Genomic DNA, 18,188 nt, shown 5'->3' on the forward strand with positions numbered 1-18,188 from the left:
ACTTCACACTGGATGCCAGTAATTTTTCTCTCCCTAAGGTATAAATGGTATTAAAGCATAAATAAACATAATATTATACAATTAGAAACAACAGACTATTGGAAAAAATAATTTAAAAAAACCCAGCATCACTTAAAAAAATATATGAAGTCTTGATGTGATTTTGGTACTTATTCTACAACTACAATAAAATTGAAGCATAAAAGTTTTAGTATAATTATTAAGACTACTTTTCTATCTCAAAGAGATAAGAATTTATTGCCCCAGACATCCAAGCCAAAAATTTTCCATCCTCTGGTGGATCATAATTAAAAACAAACAAAAAACCCAAAAGAAAAACAGTTCCTTAACCCCCTGGCTTCACTAGCAGCCTGTCCCTGGCTGACCAAACTGCGTCCCCAGGGCCTTAGCAGAAAGTGAAGCCTCATTGTGCCTGGAAGGCTCTGACTGGCAAATGGCTTGTTAATCTTAAGAGTAGCTGTCCTTAAGTTTTAGTATGCAACACAATCACCCAGAGGACTTCTAACACATTCTACTGGACCCCGTTTCCAGAGTTTCTGATTCAGTAAGTGTATGTGGAGTCTGAGAATTTGCATTTCCAACAATTTCCCAGGTGATGCCAATCCTGTTGGTCTGGGGGTCCACAATTTGTAAATCAGTGCCTTAGAGTTATTACTGCTCCCTGGAGGCTTTAGCGGGTCAGCCTCAATGAGTCTGATTCAAGTACTGACTTCTGTCCTGTTGTCCTTTCCTTTCCTTTCATTTCAACCCCATGATGCGCAGTGCAGAGCAGTGGGCATGCTTTTTTCTTCCTCCTCAGAATCATTCAAGACTCTCCCGGAGATAACGGTCAATGACGTTACCTGGAATATGACCAATCTCTGAGAATCAGTGATGATAAATGAAGGTTCAGTGAATGCTGGTGGAGAAAGAGGCTTTTATAAGATTATTTAATTTAGTGTTTCTTAACCTGTGTGAGGGCTTCCCTGGTGGCTCAGCTGGTAAAGAATCCGCCTGCAATGCAAGAGACCTGGGCTTGATCCCTGGGTTGGGAAGATCTCCTGGAGAAGGGAACTGGCTACCCACTCCAGTATTCTGGCCTGGAGAATTCCATGGACAGTACAGTCAGACACGACTGAGCGACTTTCACACACACTAGAACCTGTATCAAGATCAGCTGCCAGGTCTGTTGCAAGTATGTTGCTAGGTATGAAGTTTGCCAATGATCTGCTTAAAAATAAAATCATGGCATTTTATTGTCAAAACCCCTAAAACTGTACATCACAAACAACTTTAATATATGCACATTTAAAAATATCAACTAGGAGACTGGGTGATTCCCAGGATGGAATGCAGACTCTGACAAATGTATCCAATTCTATTAAAAATGCATGACTATAAGTATATACCAGGATTGAACAAGTAACTAACTAAATGGTAGATAATGACAGCCAGGTTTCTCACTGTCAAAGAAAGAAGTTCCAAAAGCAAGGGTGGAAGGCTAGAAAGAACGTGGTGCTGGATTAGTCAGAGAACTCAGTATGCGCACCTTTAGTGTATATATATATATATATATATATATGTATATATATACATATGTATATGTATACATGTATGTGTACATATATATAGATGACAGACACAAGAGCGACAGAGACATAAATATGCGTGTACACATGGCTTAGTACACACGTGTATTTCCTAGCTGTGCCCACTAAGGCCTGGAATCAATGACACTTAAGTAGCAATAAGCATACTCACTGACCAAATCTTGGTGTCTAAATACCATTATCCAATAAAAGGAACCCAGGCTCCCTGGAGAAAACTGGCTGATTCTATGTGGGGGTAGAGAAAATACAAGATGAGTCTGGAATATCCTGGAATGCCAGAAAGTAGTGTTCAAAAATCAATACGATGGGGGCCTGTAAAGGGACATGGAAGTTGATCTGATAAAGCCTAAACTGGAATAATTTGAGCAACAAAGTAAATAACGCAGTAATGGATTATAGCAAGGTAAAAAATATATGAGTCCATCCATAAAAAAATGTGTCCAATAATAAATCATGTGGATATTAATAAATCACACTGTCTAGTATGATGTGATGAGAAGGGCACTTTACCTCTGTGCTATTTATTCGTTCCCAAAACCCATAATCCTAGTCTTATCATGAGAAAGCAAAACCAAACTGAGAGATATCTCACAAAATATCTGACAAGTATTCCTCAAAACTGGCAACGCCATGAAAATCAAAGAATGTGAAACCATCACAGATCAGAAACCATAACAGACCATATCTATGGAGATATGACAACTAAACGCAACATGGTATACTGGATTGGATCCTGGAACAGAAAATGGACATCAGCAGAATAACTAGTGAGAACCAAAGGAAGCCTCTCCTTCAGTGGATAGCAAAGTACCAATGTTAATTTCTTAGTAATGACAAATGTATTGTGGGTTATGTAAAATGATAAAATTAGAGGTAATTGGGTAAGCAGTACACAGAACTCTGTACTATCTTTGTGTTTTTTCTGTAAATAAAATTATTCTAAATAAAAATACTATTAAGCATGGGCTTAATTATATCTTATTGTTTTTACTTTATACAAACTATGAACAAATGTATATTTACTTAATATTAAGTATTTTAAAAATCAGAGAAGATTTGATGTAATCTCTATAAAAATGTCAGTCTCACTCATTTGTACTCCAGTATACTTTTGGAATAGGATAGAAAAGGAAAGAAATGGAGTATAATAGGAAATGTGCCCAATTCAGGGTAGACCAAAGACATGCAGGTGAAGGTCATCTGCCTAGGGTACTTTGGTGAAACTGAGATGAGAAAATGACACATGATGATATATATCTTGTCATACTGTGCTATTTTCAAATGTTGTTGCCATCTCCTGTGAGCTTGTTACATGTGCAGACTTTCGGCTCCACCACAGACCTACAGAATTTGAATTTGTATTTTTAATGAGATATACAAGTCATTCACATGAACGTTTTATTTCAAGAAGCAAATAGCCACATTCATTCAATATTTTGATGTGTACATATTTTGTGCTGGACACATGGAAACCAATACCACATACTCTAAAGTCTGTAATAGTGCTATTCAGCCTCAGCTGGGAGCTTCCTGGAAATACTTCTCAGACACCAACCCAAAATTAGAATCTCCTGGGGTGAGGACTAGAAAAATGTTTTCACAAGCCCTTCAAGTGATGTTTACACACACTAAAATTTGAGAAAGATGGATTTCAAACTCTGTATACTGGAATCAACACAGAAAAACAAACAAAAAAACCAACCAACAGGGCCATCCCAGATCAATTAAATCCCAATTTCTGTGAACAGGACTCTGGTATTAGTATTCTTTAGAAAGATTTTCTAAGTGATTCTAACGCACTGCCATGTTTGAGAACTGCTCTTCAGCACAACTAGCTGGAGTCCCTTTTGAACAAAGGCTACAAGAATGAGCAAGGTACACCTGCAGAGTTAAACACATATGTCTCTGGCTGTGTTCAAAATCCCTCTTTTCAACGATATAAAGCCACTCTCAGTAACATGGAGCAAACTAGGGATTACTATACTAAGTGAATAAGACAGAGAAAGACAATCATGTGACATCACTTCTATGTGGAATCTTAAAAACAATACAAATGAATATATTTACAAAACAGAAACAGACTCACAGACATAGAAAACAAACTTACAGTTACCAAAGGGGAAAGGGTAGAGGAGGGATAAAATAGGAGTTTGGGATTAACAGATACACACTATTATAAACAAAACAGATAAAAAGCAAGGACCTTCTGTACAGCACAGGGAACTATATTTGATATCTTGGCCTTACAGATAGCTGAGAAAAGAAGAGAAGCGAAAAGCAAAGGAGAAAAGGAAAGCTATTCCCATTTGAATGCAGAGTTCCAAAGAATAGCCAGGAGAGATAAGAAAGCCTTCCTCAGCGATCAATGCAAAGAAATAGAGGAAAACAACAGAATGGGAAAGACTAGAAATCTCTTCAAGAAAATTAGAGATACCAAGGGAACATTTCACACAAAGATGGGTTTGATAAAGGACAGAAATGGTATGGACCTAACAGAAGCAGAAGATATTAAGAAGAGGTGGCAAGAATACACAGAAGAACTGTACAAATAAGATCTTCACGACCCAGATAATCACAATGGTGTGATCACTCACCTAGAGCCAGACATCCTGGAATGTGAAGTCAAGTGGGCCTTAGAAAGCATTACTACGAACAAAGCTAGTGGATGTGATGTAATTCCAGCTGAGCTATTTCAAATCCTGAAAGATGATGCTGTTAAAGTGCTGCACTCAATATGCCAGAAAATTTGGAAAACTCAGCAGTGACCACAGGACTGGAAAAAGTCAGCTTTCATTCCAATCCCTAAGAAAGGCAATGCCAAAGAATGCTCAAACTACCGCACAATTGCACTCATCTCACATGCTAGTAAAGTAATGCTCAAAATTCTCCAAGTCAAGCTTCAGCAATACGTGAACCGAGAACTTCCAGATGTTCAAGCTGGTTTTAGAAAGGCAGAGGAACCAGAGATCAAATTGCCAATATCTGCTGGATCATCGAAAAAGCAAGAGAGTTCCAGAAAAACATCTATTTCTGCTTTATTGACTATGCCAAAGCCTTCGACTGTGTGGATCACAATAAACTGTGGAAAATTCTTCAAGAGATGGGCATACCATACAATGGAAAAAAGACAACCTCTTTAACAAGTGGTGCCGGGAAAACTGGTCAACCACTTATAAAAGAATGAAACTAGAACACTTTCTAACACCATACACAAAAATAAACTCAAAATGGATTAAAGAGCTAAATGTAAGACCAGAAACTATAAAACTCCTAGAGGAGAACATAGGCAAAACACTCTCCAACATAAATCACAGCAGGATCCTCTATGACCCACCTCCCAGAATATTGGAAATAAAAGCAAAAATAAACAAATGGGACCTAATTAAACTTAAAAGCTTTTGCACAACAAAGGAAACTATAAGCAAGGTGAAAAGACAGCCCTCAGATTGGGAGAAAATAATAGCAAATGAAGCAACAGACAAAGGATTAATCTCAAAAATATACAAGCAACTCCTGCAGCTCAATTCCAGAAAAATAAATGACCCAATCAAAAAATAGGCCAAAGATCTAAACAGACATTTCTCCAAAGAAGACATACAGATGGCTAACAAACACATGAGAAGATGCTCAACATCACTCATTATCAGAGAAATGCAAATCAAAACCACAATGAGGTACCATTACACGCCAGTCAGGATGGCTGCTATCCAAAAGTCTACAAGCAATAAATGCTGGAGAGGGTGTGGAGAAAAGGGAACTCTCTTACACTGTTGGTGGGAATGCAAACTAGTACAGCCACTATGGAGAACAGTGTGGAGATTCCTTAAAAAACTGGAAATAGAACTGCCATATGACACAGCAATACCACTTCTGGGCATACACACCGAGGAAACCAGATCTGAAAGAGACACGTGTATCCCAATGTTCATTGCAGCACTGTTTATAATAGCCAGGACATGGAAGCAACCTAGATGCCCATCAGCAGATGAATGGATAAGGAAGCTGTGGTACATATACACCATGGAATATTACTCAGCCGTTAAAAAGAATTCATTTGAATCAGTCCTAATGAGATGGATGAAACTGGAGCCCATTATACAGAGTGAAGTAAGCCAGAAAGATAAAGAACATTACAGCATCTAACACATATATATATGGAATTTAGAAAGATGGTAATGATAACCCTATATGCAAAACAGAAAAAGAGACACAGATGTACTGAACAGACTCTTGGACTCTGTGGGAGAAGGCGAGGGTGGGATGTTTCAAGAGAACAGCATGTATATTATCTATAGTGAAACAGATCACCAGCCCAGGTGGGATGCATGAGACAAGCGCTCAGGCCTGGTGCACTGGGAAGACCCAGAGGAATCGGGTGGAGAGGGAGGTAGGAGGGGGGATCGGGATGGGGAACACATGTAACTCCATGGCTGATTCATGTCAATGTATGACAAAACCCACTGCAATGTTGTGAAGTAATTAGCCTCTAATTAGCAATTAATTAAAAAAAAAAAAAAAAGAGAGATGGGCATACCAGACCACCTGACCTGCCTCTTGAGAAACCTGTATGCAGGTCAGGAAACAACTGTTAGAACTGGACATGGAACAACAGACTGGTTCCAAATAGGAAAAGGAGTACATCAAGGCTGTATATTATCAGCCTGCTTATTTAACTTAAGTGCAGAGTACATCATGAGATCGCTGGGCTGGAAGAAGCACAACCTGGAATCAAGATTACCAGGAGAAAAATCAATAACCTCAGATATGCAGATGACACCACCCTTATGGCAGAAAGTGAAGAGGAACTAAAAAGCCTCTTGATGAAAGTGAAAGAGGAGAGTGAAAAAGCTGGCTTAAAGCTCAACATTCAGAAAACTAAGATCATGGCATCCAGTCCCATCACTTCATGGCAAATAGATGGGGAAACATTGGAAACAGTGGCTGACTTTATTTTTTTGGGCTTCAAAATCACTGCAGATGGTGACTGCAGCCATGAAATTAAAAAGACGCTTACTCCTTGGAAGGAAAGTTATGACCAACCTAGATAGCATATTAAAAAGCAGAGACATTACTTTACCAACAAAGGTCCATCTGGTCAAGGCTATGATTTTTCCAGTGGTCATGTATGGATGTGAGAGTTGGACTGTGAAGAAAGCTGAGCGCCGAAGAATTGATGCTTTTGAGCTGTGGTGTTGGAGAAGACTCTTGAGAGTCTCTTGGACTACAAGGAGATCCAACCAGTCCATCCTAAAGGAAATCAGTCCTGGGTGTTCACTGGAAGGACGGATGCTGAAGCTGAAACTCCAGTACTTTGGCCACCTCATGTGAAGAGTTGACTCATTGGAAAAGACCCTGATGCTGGGAGGGATTGTGGGCAGGAGGAGAAGGGGCCAACAGAGGATGAGATGGCTGGATGGCATCACCCACTCAATGGACATGAGTTTGAGTAAACTCTGGGAGTTGGTGATGGACAGGGAGGCCTGGCGTGCTGCGATTCATGGGGTCGCAAAAAGTTGGACACAACTGAGCGACTAAACTGAACTGAATAACCTATAAAAGAAAAGAATCTGAATAATAACATATATACACATATATATGTACAACTGAATCACTTTGCTGTATGTTTGAAACTAACACATTGTAAATCAACCATATATCAAAAAAAAAATTTAAAAAGGCTCATAAAATGGATGAGTTACTAAAATTTCATTGTGGAAATCAAAAACATTCTCATTCTCAAATTATTTACGAGGAAACAATGTTCCTTTTTCATGTCCCATGGAAAGATTTATTTTATCTAGATACTTAGCTGGTTCTCATGCTAGCCCACAAATGCCTAATCCTTCTTGAACTGAAATAGGATACTGCTTGTCCTGAAATGTTTGCTGTGATAGGAAATGGCAAGTCTGAGGAAGGAACTCTGAAAGTTTGTTTTGTGAATCAGAGTCAATTTTAAGTATCACGTGGAAAAAACTAAATGTATGTTTATCCTGAGGATGGCACAGTTCCTACAAGTAAACTATCTTGTCAATACTACATTTAATATTATGATTAAGTCATATGTCAGATGTTTGTTGCTGCTCAGTAGACCTACTACAAAGAAGAATAAGGTAGTGTAATTATATCACACAGAGAAACTGGAACTCTTATTCCCACCCCGAGCTCATTTAGAATAGAGAACCACTGATTTGCTTTTTACATTGGAAGCAAAGCTGGGCTGCCCTAACAGCTGAGCACAACAAAACAAATGAAAAAGACTGAAACATTAACATGCTCTGAGCTTTTTCAGAGATGAGACCTTAACAACTTGGTATCTCATGGCTGCAACTATTCTGACAATTGATGGATTTCTTCTGGCTTCAAACACTGATTTGCCCTATTCTTGTATGTGACATAGAATTTTGGATCTGGCTGCCAGGCAACTAGTGCTCACAAGCCTTACTGCTGACATGCTGATGTTCTAGTGCTGAGAACTTAAGTGATGATACTGGCATAATGCACTCTGGTTCAGCACTCTGCTTATCCATGCTCCTCCACTGTGACAGTCCTTTTGTCTGCCAAACCCCCAAAAGATTTTGGGGAACAGGAAAAGCAGTTTTGAGTAGGAAACGAAAACTAACCATGGTGAGTCTGGCAGATAAATCTGAGTGCAGAAAGCAGGTCTGGCTAGGAGTGTGGGAGAAGCAGGATAAAGGGAGCAGAAGTGGGTAGACACAAATGTGGAAATCTCCTCTTAAGTGGTGTCACAAGTTCAAGTGGGTTTGTAAAGGAGAGGATACTTACAGGCATCAATGGAAAGAAACTAACAGATGTGAAAATACTAGTAAGGAAAAACGAGCAAGACACAATGGCCTCATAAGTTTTGTGGGCTGGCTAGAACTGTAATTACCATTTGAAACGTTACTTTCATGGAAAAGAATATTAAAGTTCAAAAAATAGATTTATAAATAAACCTTTGGAACCTGGCCAGTTTTTAAGCTGAGGTGGTGGTGGGGTTGGGGGGTGGGGTGGGTGGGGACTCTATGGAAAGAAAAGTATCCATGTATCTGGTGGGTGGCCAAATATCAGTGATAAGGGGCTACTCCTTGGTAATCATTTATCCTCCCATCAACATCCCAGCCCACTCCCAACAGTGGTTATTTGAAATCCTTTCTACCTCAGCTGTCGACCTAAATAGGTTTTGTGACAGAACAGATTCCCTACCTCTGCACCTGTGTTTCATCCATCCACACAATTCTTCCTTCATTCTGAACCATTCCATCTGTGATCATTCTTGCTGAGAGATGCTGTACCAAAATTCTCATAACCTCTAGATCTTTCTTTTCCACTGCCTTTTTCTTGCCAAACACTGTCTCCCCACTCTTAAACAAACCAAAAAAAAATCGTCATATTATAAAAGTAACACTTGCTCATAACAGAAAATTTGGGAAACTAAAAATACACATGAAGAAAAACAAAAGCAGCCATAATCACACCATCTGGGGATAATAACTTGGTGTATTTTTTCCCAGATGTCTTCCTATACTTATACACAACATACACATTTTCCATTTCCAGATAATTCCATATCTTGCTTATGTCACACTTTACCAAGACATTAATTAAAAAATACTTCTGATACTGCATAACATCCAATGGATATAAACTGAATTCAATCATTCTCTATAGCTGGATTTATTTCCCATTTTTCACTATTACAAATATTCCAATGAATTCAGTTCAGTTCAGTCGCTCAGTCATGTCTGACTCTTTGCGACCCCGTGAACCGCAGCACGCCAGGCCTCCCATCATCAACTCCCAGAGTCTATCCAAACTCATGTCCATTGAGTCAGTGATGCCATCCAACCATCTCATCCTCTGTCGTCCCCTTCTCCTCCTGCCTTCAATCTTTCCCAACATCAGGGTCTTTTCCAATGAGTCAGCTCTTCACATTGGGTGGCCAAAATATTGGAGTTTCAGCTTCAACATCAGTCCTTCCAATGAACAGCCAGAACTCATTTCCTTTAGGATGGACTGGCTTGATCTCCTTGTAGTCCAAGAGACTCTCAAGAGTCTTTTCCAACACCACAGTTCAAAAGCATCAATAGTTTTCTACAGAATCTTCAATGGCATTTCTGGTTATTTTCTCATATAGAATCCTGGTGGTGGAGGACTAAAGGATACAATGGTTAAAGGATATGAACCCTTTTAAGATTCTTTTTTTTAATATTTTAATTTTATTGGAGTATAGTTGATTTACAATGTTGTGTTAGTTCCAGTGTACAGCAAAGTGATTCAGTTATACATATGAGTGTGTGTGTATTTTTTTTAGACCCTTTTCTCATATAGGTTATCACAGAATACTGGGTAGAGTTCCCTGCACTATACAGTAGGTCCTTGTTGGTTACCTATCTTAAATACAGTAGGGTGCGTGTGTTCATTCCAAAACTCCTGATTTATCCCTCCCTCCAACATTTCCCTTTGATAACCCTAAGTGTGTTGTTGATATCTGTAAGTCTGCTTCTGTTTTGGAAATAACATTTGTACTTTTTTTAAAAATTAGATTCCACATGAGTGATATCATATTTGTCTTTCTCTGACTTACTTCACCTAGTATGATAATCTCTAGGTCCACCCTTAAGATTCTTAATATATGTAACAAACTGCTTTCCAGAAAGGCTGAATCAATTTACACATCTACTGGTAGCTGATGAGAATTCCTGACACATTATAGTACAGTGGCACTGAGGGTCCACTATCTTGAAACATTCACTTGTTTTCAACAGCTCCTATAAATAAAATACCATCTCCTTCCTTTCATAGTTCAAGTGACTGAATAAGTGGCATGTATTTACTACCCTGACCCCATCACCACACGCTAACTACAATGTTCCTTCCCCCACCCATTTACTAAAGTTGCTGTAAATTAGTGATCTCTTTCTAGTCATATGAATACGTCTTTTGGAATCTTATCACTAGCTTATTAGACTCTCCTCTTCCCAGCTTTGATCTCATCCTTCTACAAGGACTCAGTCCTCCTGTTCATTACACTGCCATGTTTTCCCCCTTTATCTCTGATCTCTGTGAACCACTTTCTTTAATATCCTCTGCCACTTCCTATTGTTTACACTATGTCAGGCCTCCAAGGTTCAGTCTTTGCCTCTATTTCGCACTACTTATGGAGGGCTCCTCCATTCTGTTTTAATAATCAGCTCAAAACTGACGGCTCTCATATATTTCTCTAACTCTACTCTTCCTTTGTCTTCAGGTCTTTAATTGAGAGGTTCCATCCTCACCTATAACTCAATGCCATCTCCTACTCAATAATGCACCATCCTCTCTGCCAAATTCCCAAATTTCCCAAATGCCAAATTCCTTCCCAACTCTCTTATTTCTGACAATGGGGCAATACTCCTTCAGTCCTCCACACTCAAAAACTTTAGTCTCTATGTCCTTTCTTACATTACTCTATGTCTCAAAGTCATACGAATAGTTTCTTCAAAACACTTCCTAGATAAATTCCTTTTTTATCATTTCCATCATTACTTCACCCACGGATTACAGTAATATCTTCACAGGTAGCAGCTACCATATTAATTTTCCAAAAATGTTTTTTAATGACTTTTGCTTGAAGGTTTCCTTTTTGTCCAAAATCATCTGGTTAAAATCCTCAAGAGGCCATACTTTATCTTCTATTACCTCCTGCAATCCAAGATAATCCTTTCTCCCTACTGCCCTTTCTCCTCCAACACCCTTTCTATACGCATTACTGCCCCCACCTTTGTTCATGTCACTCTCCCATCCCTTTTGTTTCAATGAAGCCTTCAGTAGATAACCCTAACCTACACTACTTTTCCTTTCTCTGAATGCTCGGGAGGGGGCTGGTGGGGAAAAGCCCTGATTTGTAGCTTTTGCCAAAAACCCTCACCATGGCAGATGTCTAGGTACCAAAGTAACAAGAGTAACTGTGAAACTAGAAAGAGATATGTGTAAAGCCAAAAGGAACCCGCTTCAGGACACCAGAGCAGCATTTAAAATCTGTTCTGCAATCTAGCACTTAATATCTACTATCTTGTATAAGCTCTCCAGGTATATTATATACCTCTGTTTATTGCAATAAACTCTAGAAGAGTTTGCAATAAGCCCTAGAAGAATGGCAGTCCACTCATTCTAGAGCTTTCTTAGTGAATAGGGCACACAGTGTTTGTTTGATAAAAACCTGTTGGCAAGGCCTGGAGGAAGTGATAAGCAAAGTCAAAGACTAGAGGCATAAAATGGTAAAAATGGGCATGTACTCATTTAGGGCTGATTAGCAAGAACAAACAAAAAGTACAATGAAGGAGCAGAATGTACAGTAAGTCCCCAACATAGGAATCTTCAAGTTGTGAACTTTCAAAGATGCAAACATGGCCCTGTATGTCAGCTGTTGTACTGTACCACTGTACTTTTCAAGGTACTCTACTGTAGTGTTAAAAATGTTTTCTGTGTTTATTTTTTATATGTTATTTGCGTGAAAAGTATTATAAACCTATTGCAATAGTATTATATAGCTAATTGTGTTAGATGGGTACCTAGGCTAGCTTTGCTGGGGTTACGGGTAAACTGGACTTGGGACAGAATTCATTTATATGCAGGGGACTTACTGTAATAGAAATAAAATGAGAATAGGAGCTGGGAGATATTCCCAGCTTTGTACTTGTGTGACCCTTACCAAGTCAATTTTCTTTTTGGGCCTCATTGGTAAAATTAGGATACATGACTTCTAAATTATTTCTTGATTCTAATGCTTTGGCATGAGTTAAACTGACAAGGAGGCTGTCCATGGCCCACTTCATTGGCATAATAATAATAATAAATTCATTTTAAAATCTCCTATTAAGTCAAAGGAGTTTAGGGCAGCAAATACTTTTTGAAGGTGTGAATAAACATTCTTAAAAGACCATTTCATTCCTTTGGGCTAATAATTATTATATAGAAAGTAATAGTTATTATAAAAAACAATTATCTTTAAAAAATAATACAATATTAAAAAATTATTCCAAAAAATATCTATTGCCTATCTGCTATGAGATGGACACTGGTAAGTGCTGAAGTTAGAGTACAAACAGACCCATTTTACCCTCATGGTACCCACAATAGCATGGGTCACTAGCCACCTATTTACAAATCATCATAAAAGTGCTTTTTACCTTAGCACAGATTGCTCTGTGTAATGTAATGGATGCCAGTGATTATACAGTGGAAGCGACAGATTCAAGGGATTAGGTCTGATAAGACAGAGTGCCTAAAGAACCACAGATGAAGTTCACAACATTGTACAAGAGGCAGTGACCAAAATTACCCCCAAGAAAAAGAAATACAACAAGGCAAAATGGTTGTCTGAGGAGGCCTTACAAATAGCTGAGAAAAGAAGAGAAGCAAAAGGCAAAGGAGAAAAAGAAAGACATACCTATCTGAACACAGAGTGCCGAAGAATAGCAAGGAGAGATAAGAGCCTTAGGTGAACAATGCAAAGAAATAGAGGAAAACAATAGAACAGGAAAGACTAAAGATTTCTTTAAGAAAATTAGAGATACTAAGGGAACATTTCATGCAAAGATGGGCACAATAAAGGACAGAAACAGTATGGCCCTCACAGAAGCAGACGATATTAAGAAGAGGTGGCAAGAATACACAGAACTGTACAAGAAAGGTCTTAATGACCTGGATAATCACGATGGTGTGATCAATCACCTAGATCCAGACATCCTGGAATGTGAAGTCAAGTGGACCTTAGGCAGCATCACTATGAACAAAGCCAGTGGAGGTGATGAATTCCAGCTTTCAGGATTTTTCATTTCAGGATATTTCAAATCCTAAAAGATGACTCTGTGAAACTGCTGCACTCAATATGCCAGCAAATTTGGAAAACTCAGCAGCGGCCACAGGACTGGAAAAGGTCAGTTTTCATTCCAATCCCAAAGAAGGGCGATGCCAAAGAATGTTCAAACTACAGCACAACTGCACTCATATCACATGCTAGCAAGATCATGCTCAAATTCCTTCAAGCTAGACTCCAACAGTATGTCAGCCAAGAACTTCCAGATGTAAAGTGGGATTTAGAAAAGGCAGAGGAATCAGAGATCAAATTGCCAACATCCACTGAATCATAGAAAAAGCAAGGGAATTCCAGAAAATATCTAATTCTGCTTCACTGACTACACTAAAGTCTTTGACTGTGTGGATCACAACAACTGGAAAATTCTTAAAAAGATAGGAATACTAGACCACCTCACCTGCCTCCTGAGAAGTCTGTATGCAGGTCAAGAAGCAACAGCACTGGACATGCAACAATGGACTGGTTCCAAATTGGGAAAGGAGTACATCAAGGCTGATATTGTCACCCTGCTTATTTAATTTATATGCAGAGTACATCATGTTAAATCCCAGACTGGATGAAGCTCAAGCTGGAGTCAAGACTGCTGAAAGAAATATCAATAGCCTCAGATATGCAGATGACACCACCCTAATGGCAGAAAGCAAAGAGGACCTCAAGAGTTTCTTGAGGGTGAAAGAGGAGAGTGAAAAAGCTGGCTTAAAACTCAACATTCAAAAAACTAAGTAAGTTCATGGAATCCAGTCCCATCACTTTATGGCAAATAGTTAGGTAAAAAATGGAAACAGTGATGGACTTAATTTTCTTGGGTTCCAAAATCACTGGGGACATGACTGCAGCCATGAAATTAAAAGATGCTTGCTCCTTGGAAGAGAAGCTAGACAGCATATTAAAAAGCAGAGACATCACTTTGCTAACAAAGGTCCCTATAGTCAAAGCTATGGTTTTTCCAGCAGTCATGTACAGATGTGAGCGCTGGACCATGAAGAAGGCTGAGTGCCAAAGAAACAATGCTTTTGAACTACGGTGCTGGAGAGACTCCTGAGAGTCCCTTGGACTGCAAGGGGATCAAACCAGTCAACCCTAAAGGAAATCAACCCTCAATATTCACTGAAAGCACTGATGCTAAAGCTGGAGCTCCAATACTTTGGCCATCTGATGTGAAGAGCCAACTCATTGGAAAAGACCTTGCTACAGGGAAAGACTGAAAGCAGGAGAAGGGGGAGACAGAGGAAGAGATGGTTGGATGGCATCATCAACTCAATGGACATGAGTCTGGGCAAACTCCAGGAGATAGTGAAAGACAGGAAGCTTGGTGTATTGCAGTCGATGGGGTCACAAAGAGTCGGATACAACTGAGTGACTGAACAACAACAAATGGATACTAGCTACGCCCTCTCTTCCCCAGGCAGGCATGCTGCTGCTGCTGCTAAGTCACTTCAGTCGTGTCCGACTCTGTGCAACCCCATAGACGGCAGCCCACCAGGTTCCCCCATCCCTGGGATTCTCTAGGCAAGAACACTGGAGTGGGTTGCCATTTCCTTCTCCAATGCAGGAAAGTGAAAAGTGAAAGTGAAGTCACTCAGTCAAGTCCGACTCTTTGTGACCCCATGGACTGCAGCTCACCAGGCTCCTCCATCCATGGGATTTCCCAGGCAAGAGTACTGGAGTGGGTTGCCACTGCCTTCTCCCCAGACAGGCATACAACCATAAAAATTTGAATGTAATTTCTGAGGTTCATAGGTCCTCTTATCTGTGAAAAGGTCCAAGAACCAAAAGTTAACAACACTGACCTATTTCTACAGCTATATCGACAAAACAATAAACAAATCCAAGATCATAGAAGTCTATATTCTTTTTGCTTGTTAAGGAAGTATAGATTCCCAACAGAAATGATTAGAAATAAAGGTCCATCATTTAAAGGATTAAGCTCTGTCTTTTTGAAATTTCATTCACCTAAACTATCTCCTTCCAAACAATATTCTGGATAAGTGAGGTATGCCTACCATTCCTTTAGTGAGCCTGCCAGTTAAATCACTCTTCTAACTTGAAAACTATTTGCATATGAATGACTGCTTCAGTTTCACAAGTAAACCTGCATTCCATGACTCTTCCATTTCACACCAAATAGACCCTGTCAGCCATGACAAATACATGCACATACATATCTGAACAAGCAGCTCGAACAAAGCAAAGTGTACAAGTTCCAGAATTTGAGGGCACTGACTCATCTCCTGACTCTTAACATTTTACAGCGAAGCGAACTGGGACAAGTCTTCTAACCCTCGGACCTTTGTTTATTCATTTGTAAAATAGAGAGGGGTCTATTTTAAATAAGAGTTACCTAAGAGTGCTACTATGAATAATCAATCACATAAAACAATGCAGGCGAAAGTATTTAGATATAAAATGGGCAAAAGTGAGTGAAAGAGCAGATTGCTTGGAGTTGCTCACAAAATATCAGACGTTCAGAGATCCTTTGGAAAGAGTTGCTCATATAACATCCTTAGAGGATCTATCTGGAGTAAAACAAATTGTCCTTAAATTGCTCAAGGAATTTTGTTTTGACTGAGTGCCCAATAGTAAAGTTCTTAAAAGTGTGCAAGAGGTTTTGGAATCTTTATAGTGCATAAATGCATTAATATTCTCAAGGCAAGAACATGAACTAATTAAAAACATTCAGTGTTGGTTCCATAGTCAAAGTCCCTTTTACAAGACATTTTCTAGAGGGCAGAGATTCTTTCGCTTACCTTACTAAAAAGGATAACTGGATGTATACAAAAGATTTTAAGCAAATTAGTTCATCAAAACTGAACAAATCAATGAAATCAATCTTCTTTAGTGGAAAGGGTATTTATTTTAAAGGAAATAAATAATATTCAGTCTGAAACGAGTTTTCCAGACTATTCTCCACTGAAATGCAAAATAAGCCATGCAAAGGATAACTTTTTCTACATTATTTCATTTACATTTACAATGTTCATTTACATTATCCTAATCACTAAGTTTAAGGCGATTCTCATTTAAAATGTGAATTAAACAACTTTTTGGTACTAAGGAATCAATCATTACACATTATTAAAGTTCATGAACAAGACCTAAAGAGTGATTTGCCCTGGTGCTAGAAAACAGCCAAAAGGCAAATACTCTCGATTTCTAAGCCCCTAGTAAGCACAGGCTCTGTTGGTTCCCAAGAAGGCTAATTAAGTTCTGACTCCCAAAAAGTCATTACACAAATGTCTACAAGGGAAACAAAACGAATGTCCTGCGTTTACATAACACTTTCCTCTAAGAAATTCAAAGCACTTGATTGTAGAATTATTTAAAAGAAATGTATCCTCTCCCCACTTTAGGAAACCAAATACTACTATTCTGGGAGACCTTAAATCTGTTGCCAAATCAGATACCAAATGGGTAGGAAACTCCAGACTAGAAATTTTCTCTGAGGGATAAACTCTAGAGACGGTTGGGGGTGGGAGTGAGGAGGACACTAAGACTCATGGAAAGCTGAATCAATCAGGCAATGGAGTTCGAGGAATGGCAGGTGCATTAACAACTGACTCAGGGCCTGGGGGGTCGCGAAACTGATCTTAAGAAGGGACCATTAAGTTGGAGGTAGCTGGGTGGATGCAGAGCCTGGTGCGAGGGTCACTCCTGTCTAGTCCGCATGTCTGCTTACCAGCTGCGCGCTCAGCCCCTGCTCTCTCCCACTATTACTACCCTGTAATCAGGATCCCGAACTACCTGAGGAGAATGCGTAACAGAACAGAGCAACTACCAGGCCTAACGGGGCTGCAGGCTTCCTTCACCCAAAGCGGCTAAGCTGGCTTCCCGCCCACCCTCAGCGCCGCCCGCGTCTCACCAGCCACCAGGCGCAGGCCGCGGAGGCTCCCCATGGCCGCCTACTCCGCCGACCAGCACAGTGCCCCAAAGCCAGCGGTGGCGCGGGCGAGCTCAATGTCACCCAGCGCCGGGAAAGTGAGGACGAGAGCACCGGTGGTGGGCGGAGCTTGTGGAAGGTGAGGGCAGAGCCGGAGAGCCGAGCGTGGCAGGGTGGTGGGCGGGGCGTGAGTGACGTAAGAGTGATGGCCGGCCCCTGTGGGCGGGGCCTGCGAGATGCGCGGAACGTGCGGGTCGTGCGTAGCGCTCAGACCGTGCGGGTAGCGGCCTCGCCCCGCCCCACACGGGCCAGCGTTTTGGCGGAGGCAGTAAGAATGCTCTTTTGGAGTCTTGGTTTCCAGTGCCATTGCAAAGCATTCTCTGCACCAAAGAAAGTACCCGTTTAAAATAGAAAAAAGTAAATGCTTATTGTAGGACTTATGTGAACTGTAGACCCCGAAGTCACACTGCCTAGATAAACCAGTATTTCAGTACAGTTTTTTCAGTGAATACGTACATACCTTTCTCAAAACTACATAGCTGGGTTCTTAGTGACCAGTGGCCTTGGTCTCTTGTTGGCTTTGGGAGTATCAGGCCACCTGAGAAATTCACATGAAAGTGAAAGTTGCACAGCCGTGTTCGACTCTGTGAGCCCATGGACGGTAGCCCGCCAGGCTCCTCTGTCCTTGGAATTCTCCAGCCAAGAGTACTGGAGTGGTTTCCCATTTCCTTCTCCATTTTCTTCTTCACATACGTGTTTCCTATTTTGTTTTCTATTTGCCTATTTTTATAAAACAACATTTTACTATTTCCACACCTGAACACATTATTCACCTCTTACCCCA

The 18,188-nt window shown here is 40.1% G+C and overlaps 1 protein-coding gene across 2 annotated transcripts in view; it reads right to left on the reverse strand.

Annotated features, from left to right (window-relative positions):
* Window positions 1–17,508, reverse strand: part of FAM162A (family with sequence similarity 162 member A) — a 40,039-nt gene extending 22,531 nt beyond the window's left edge. The window contains exon 1 of one of the 2 annotated variants that reach the window (XM_043874614.1): window positions 17,327–17,508. In XM_043874614.1, coding sequence (XP_043730549.1) covers window positions 17,327–17,360 — 34 coding nt within the window. In that variant the 5' untranslated portion in view covers window positions 17,361–17,508. Of the gene's footprint in view, window positions 1–8,813; window positions 8,933–17,326 lie in introns of those variants that run through there. The other variant, XM_043874612.1, reaches the window with a different exon arrangement.
* Between the last annotated feature and the right edge of the window lie 680 nt (window positions 17,509–18,188).

The sequence above is a fragment of the Cervus elaphus genome, chromosome 19, assembly GCF_910594005.1.
Source record: "Cervus elaphus chromosome 19, mCerEla1.1, whole genome shotgun sequence".
In the NCBI taxonomy this organism is placed as follows: Eukaryota; Metazoa; Chordata; class Mammalia; order Artiodactyla; family Cervidae; genus Cervus; species Cervus elaphus.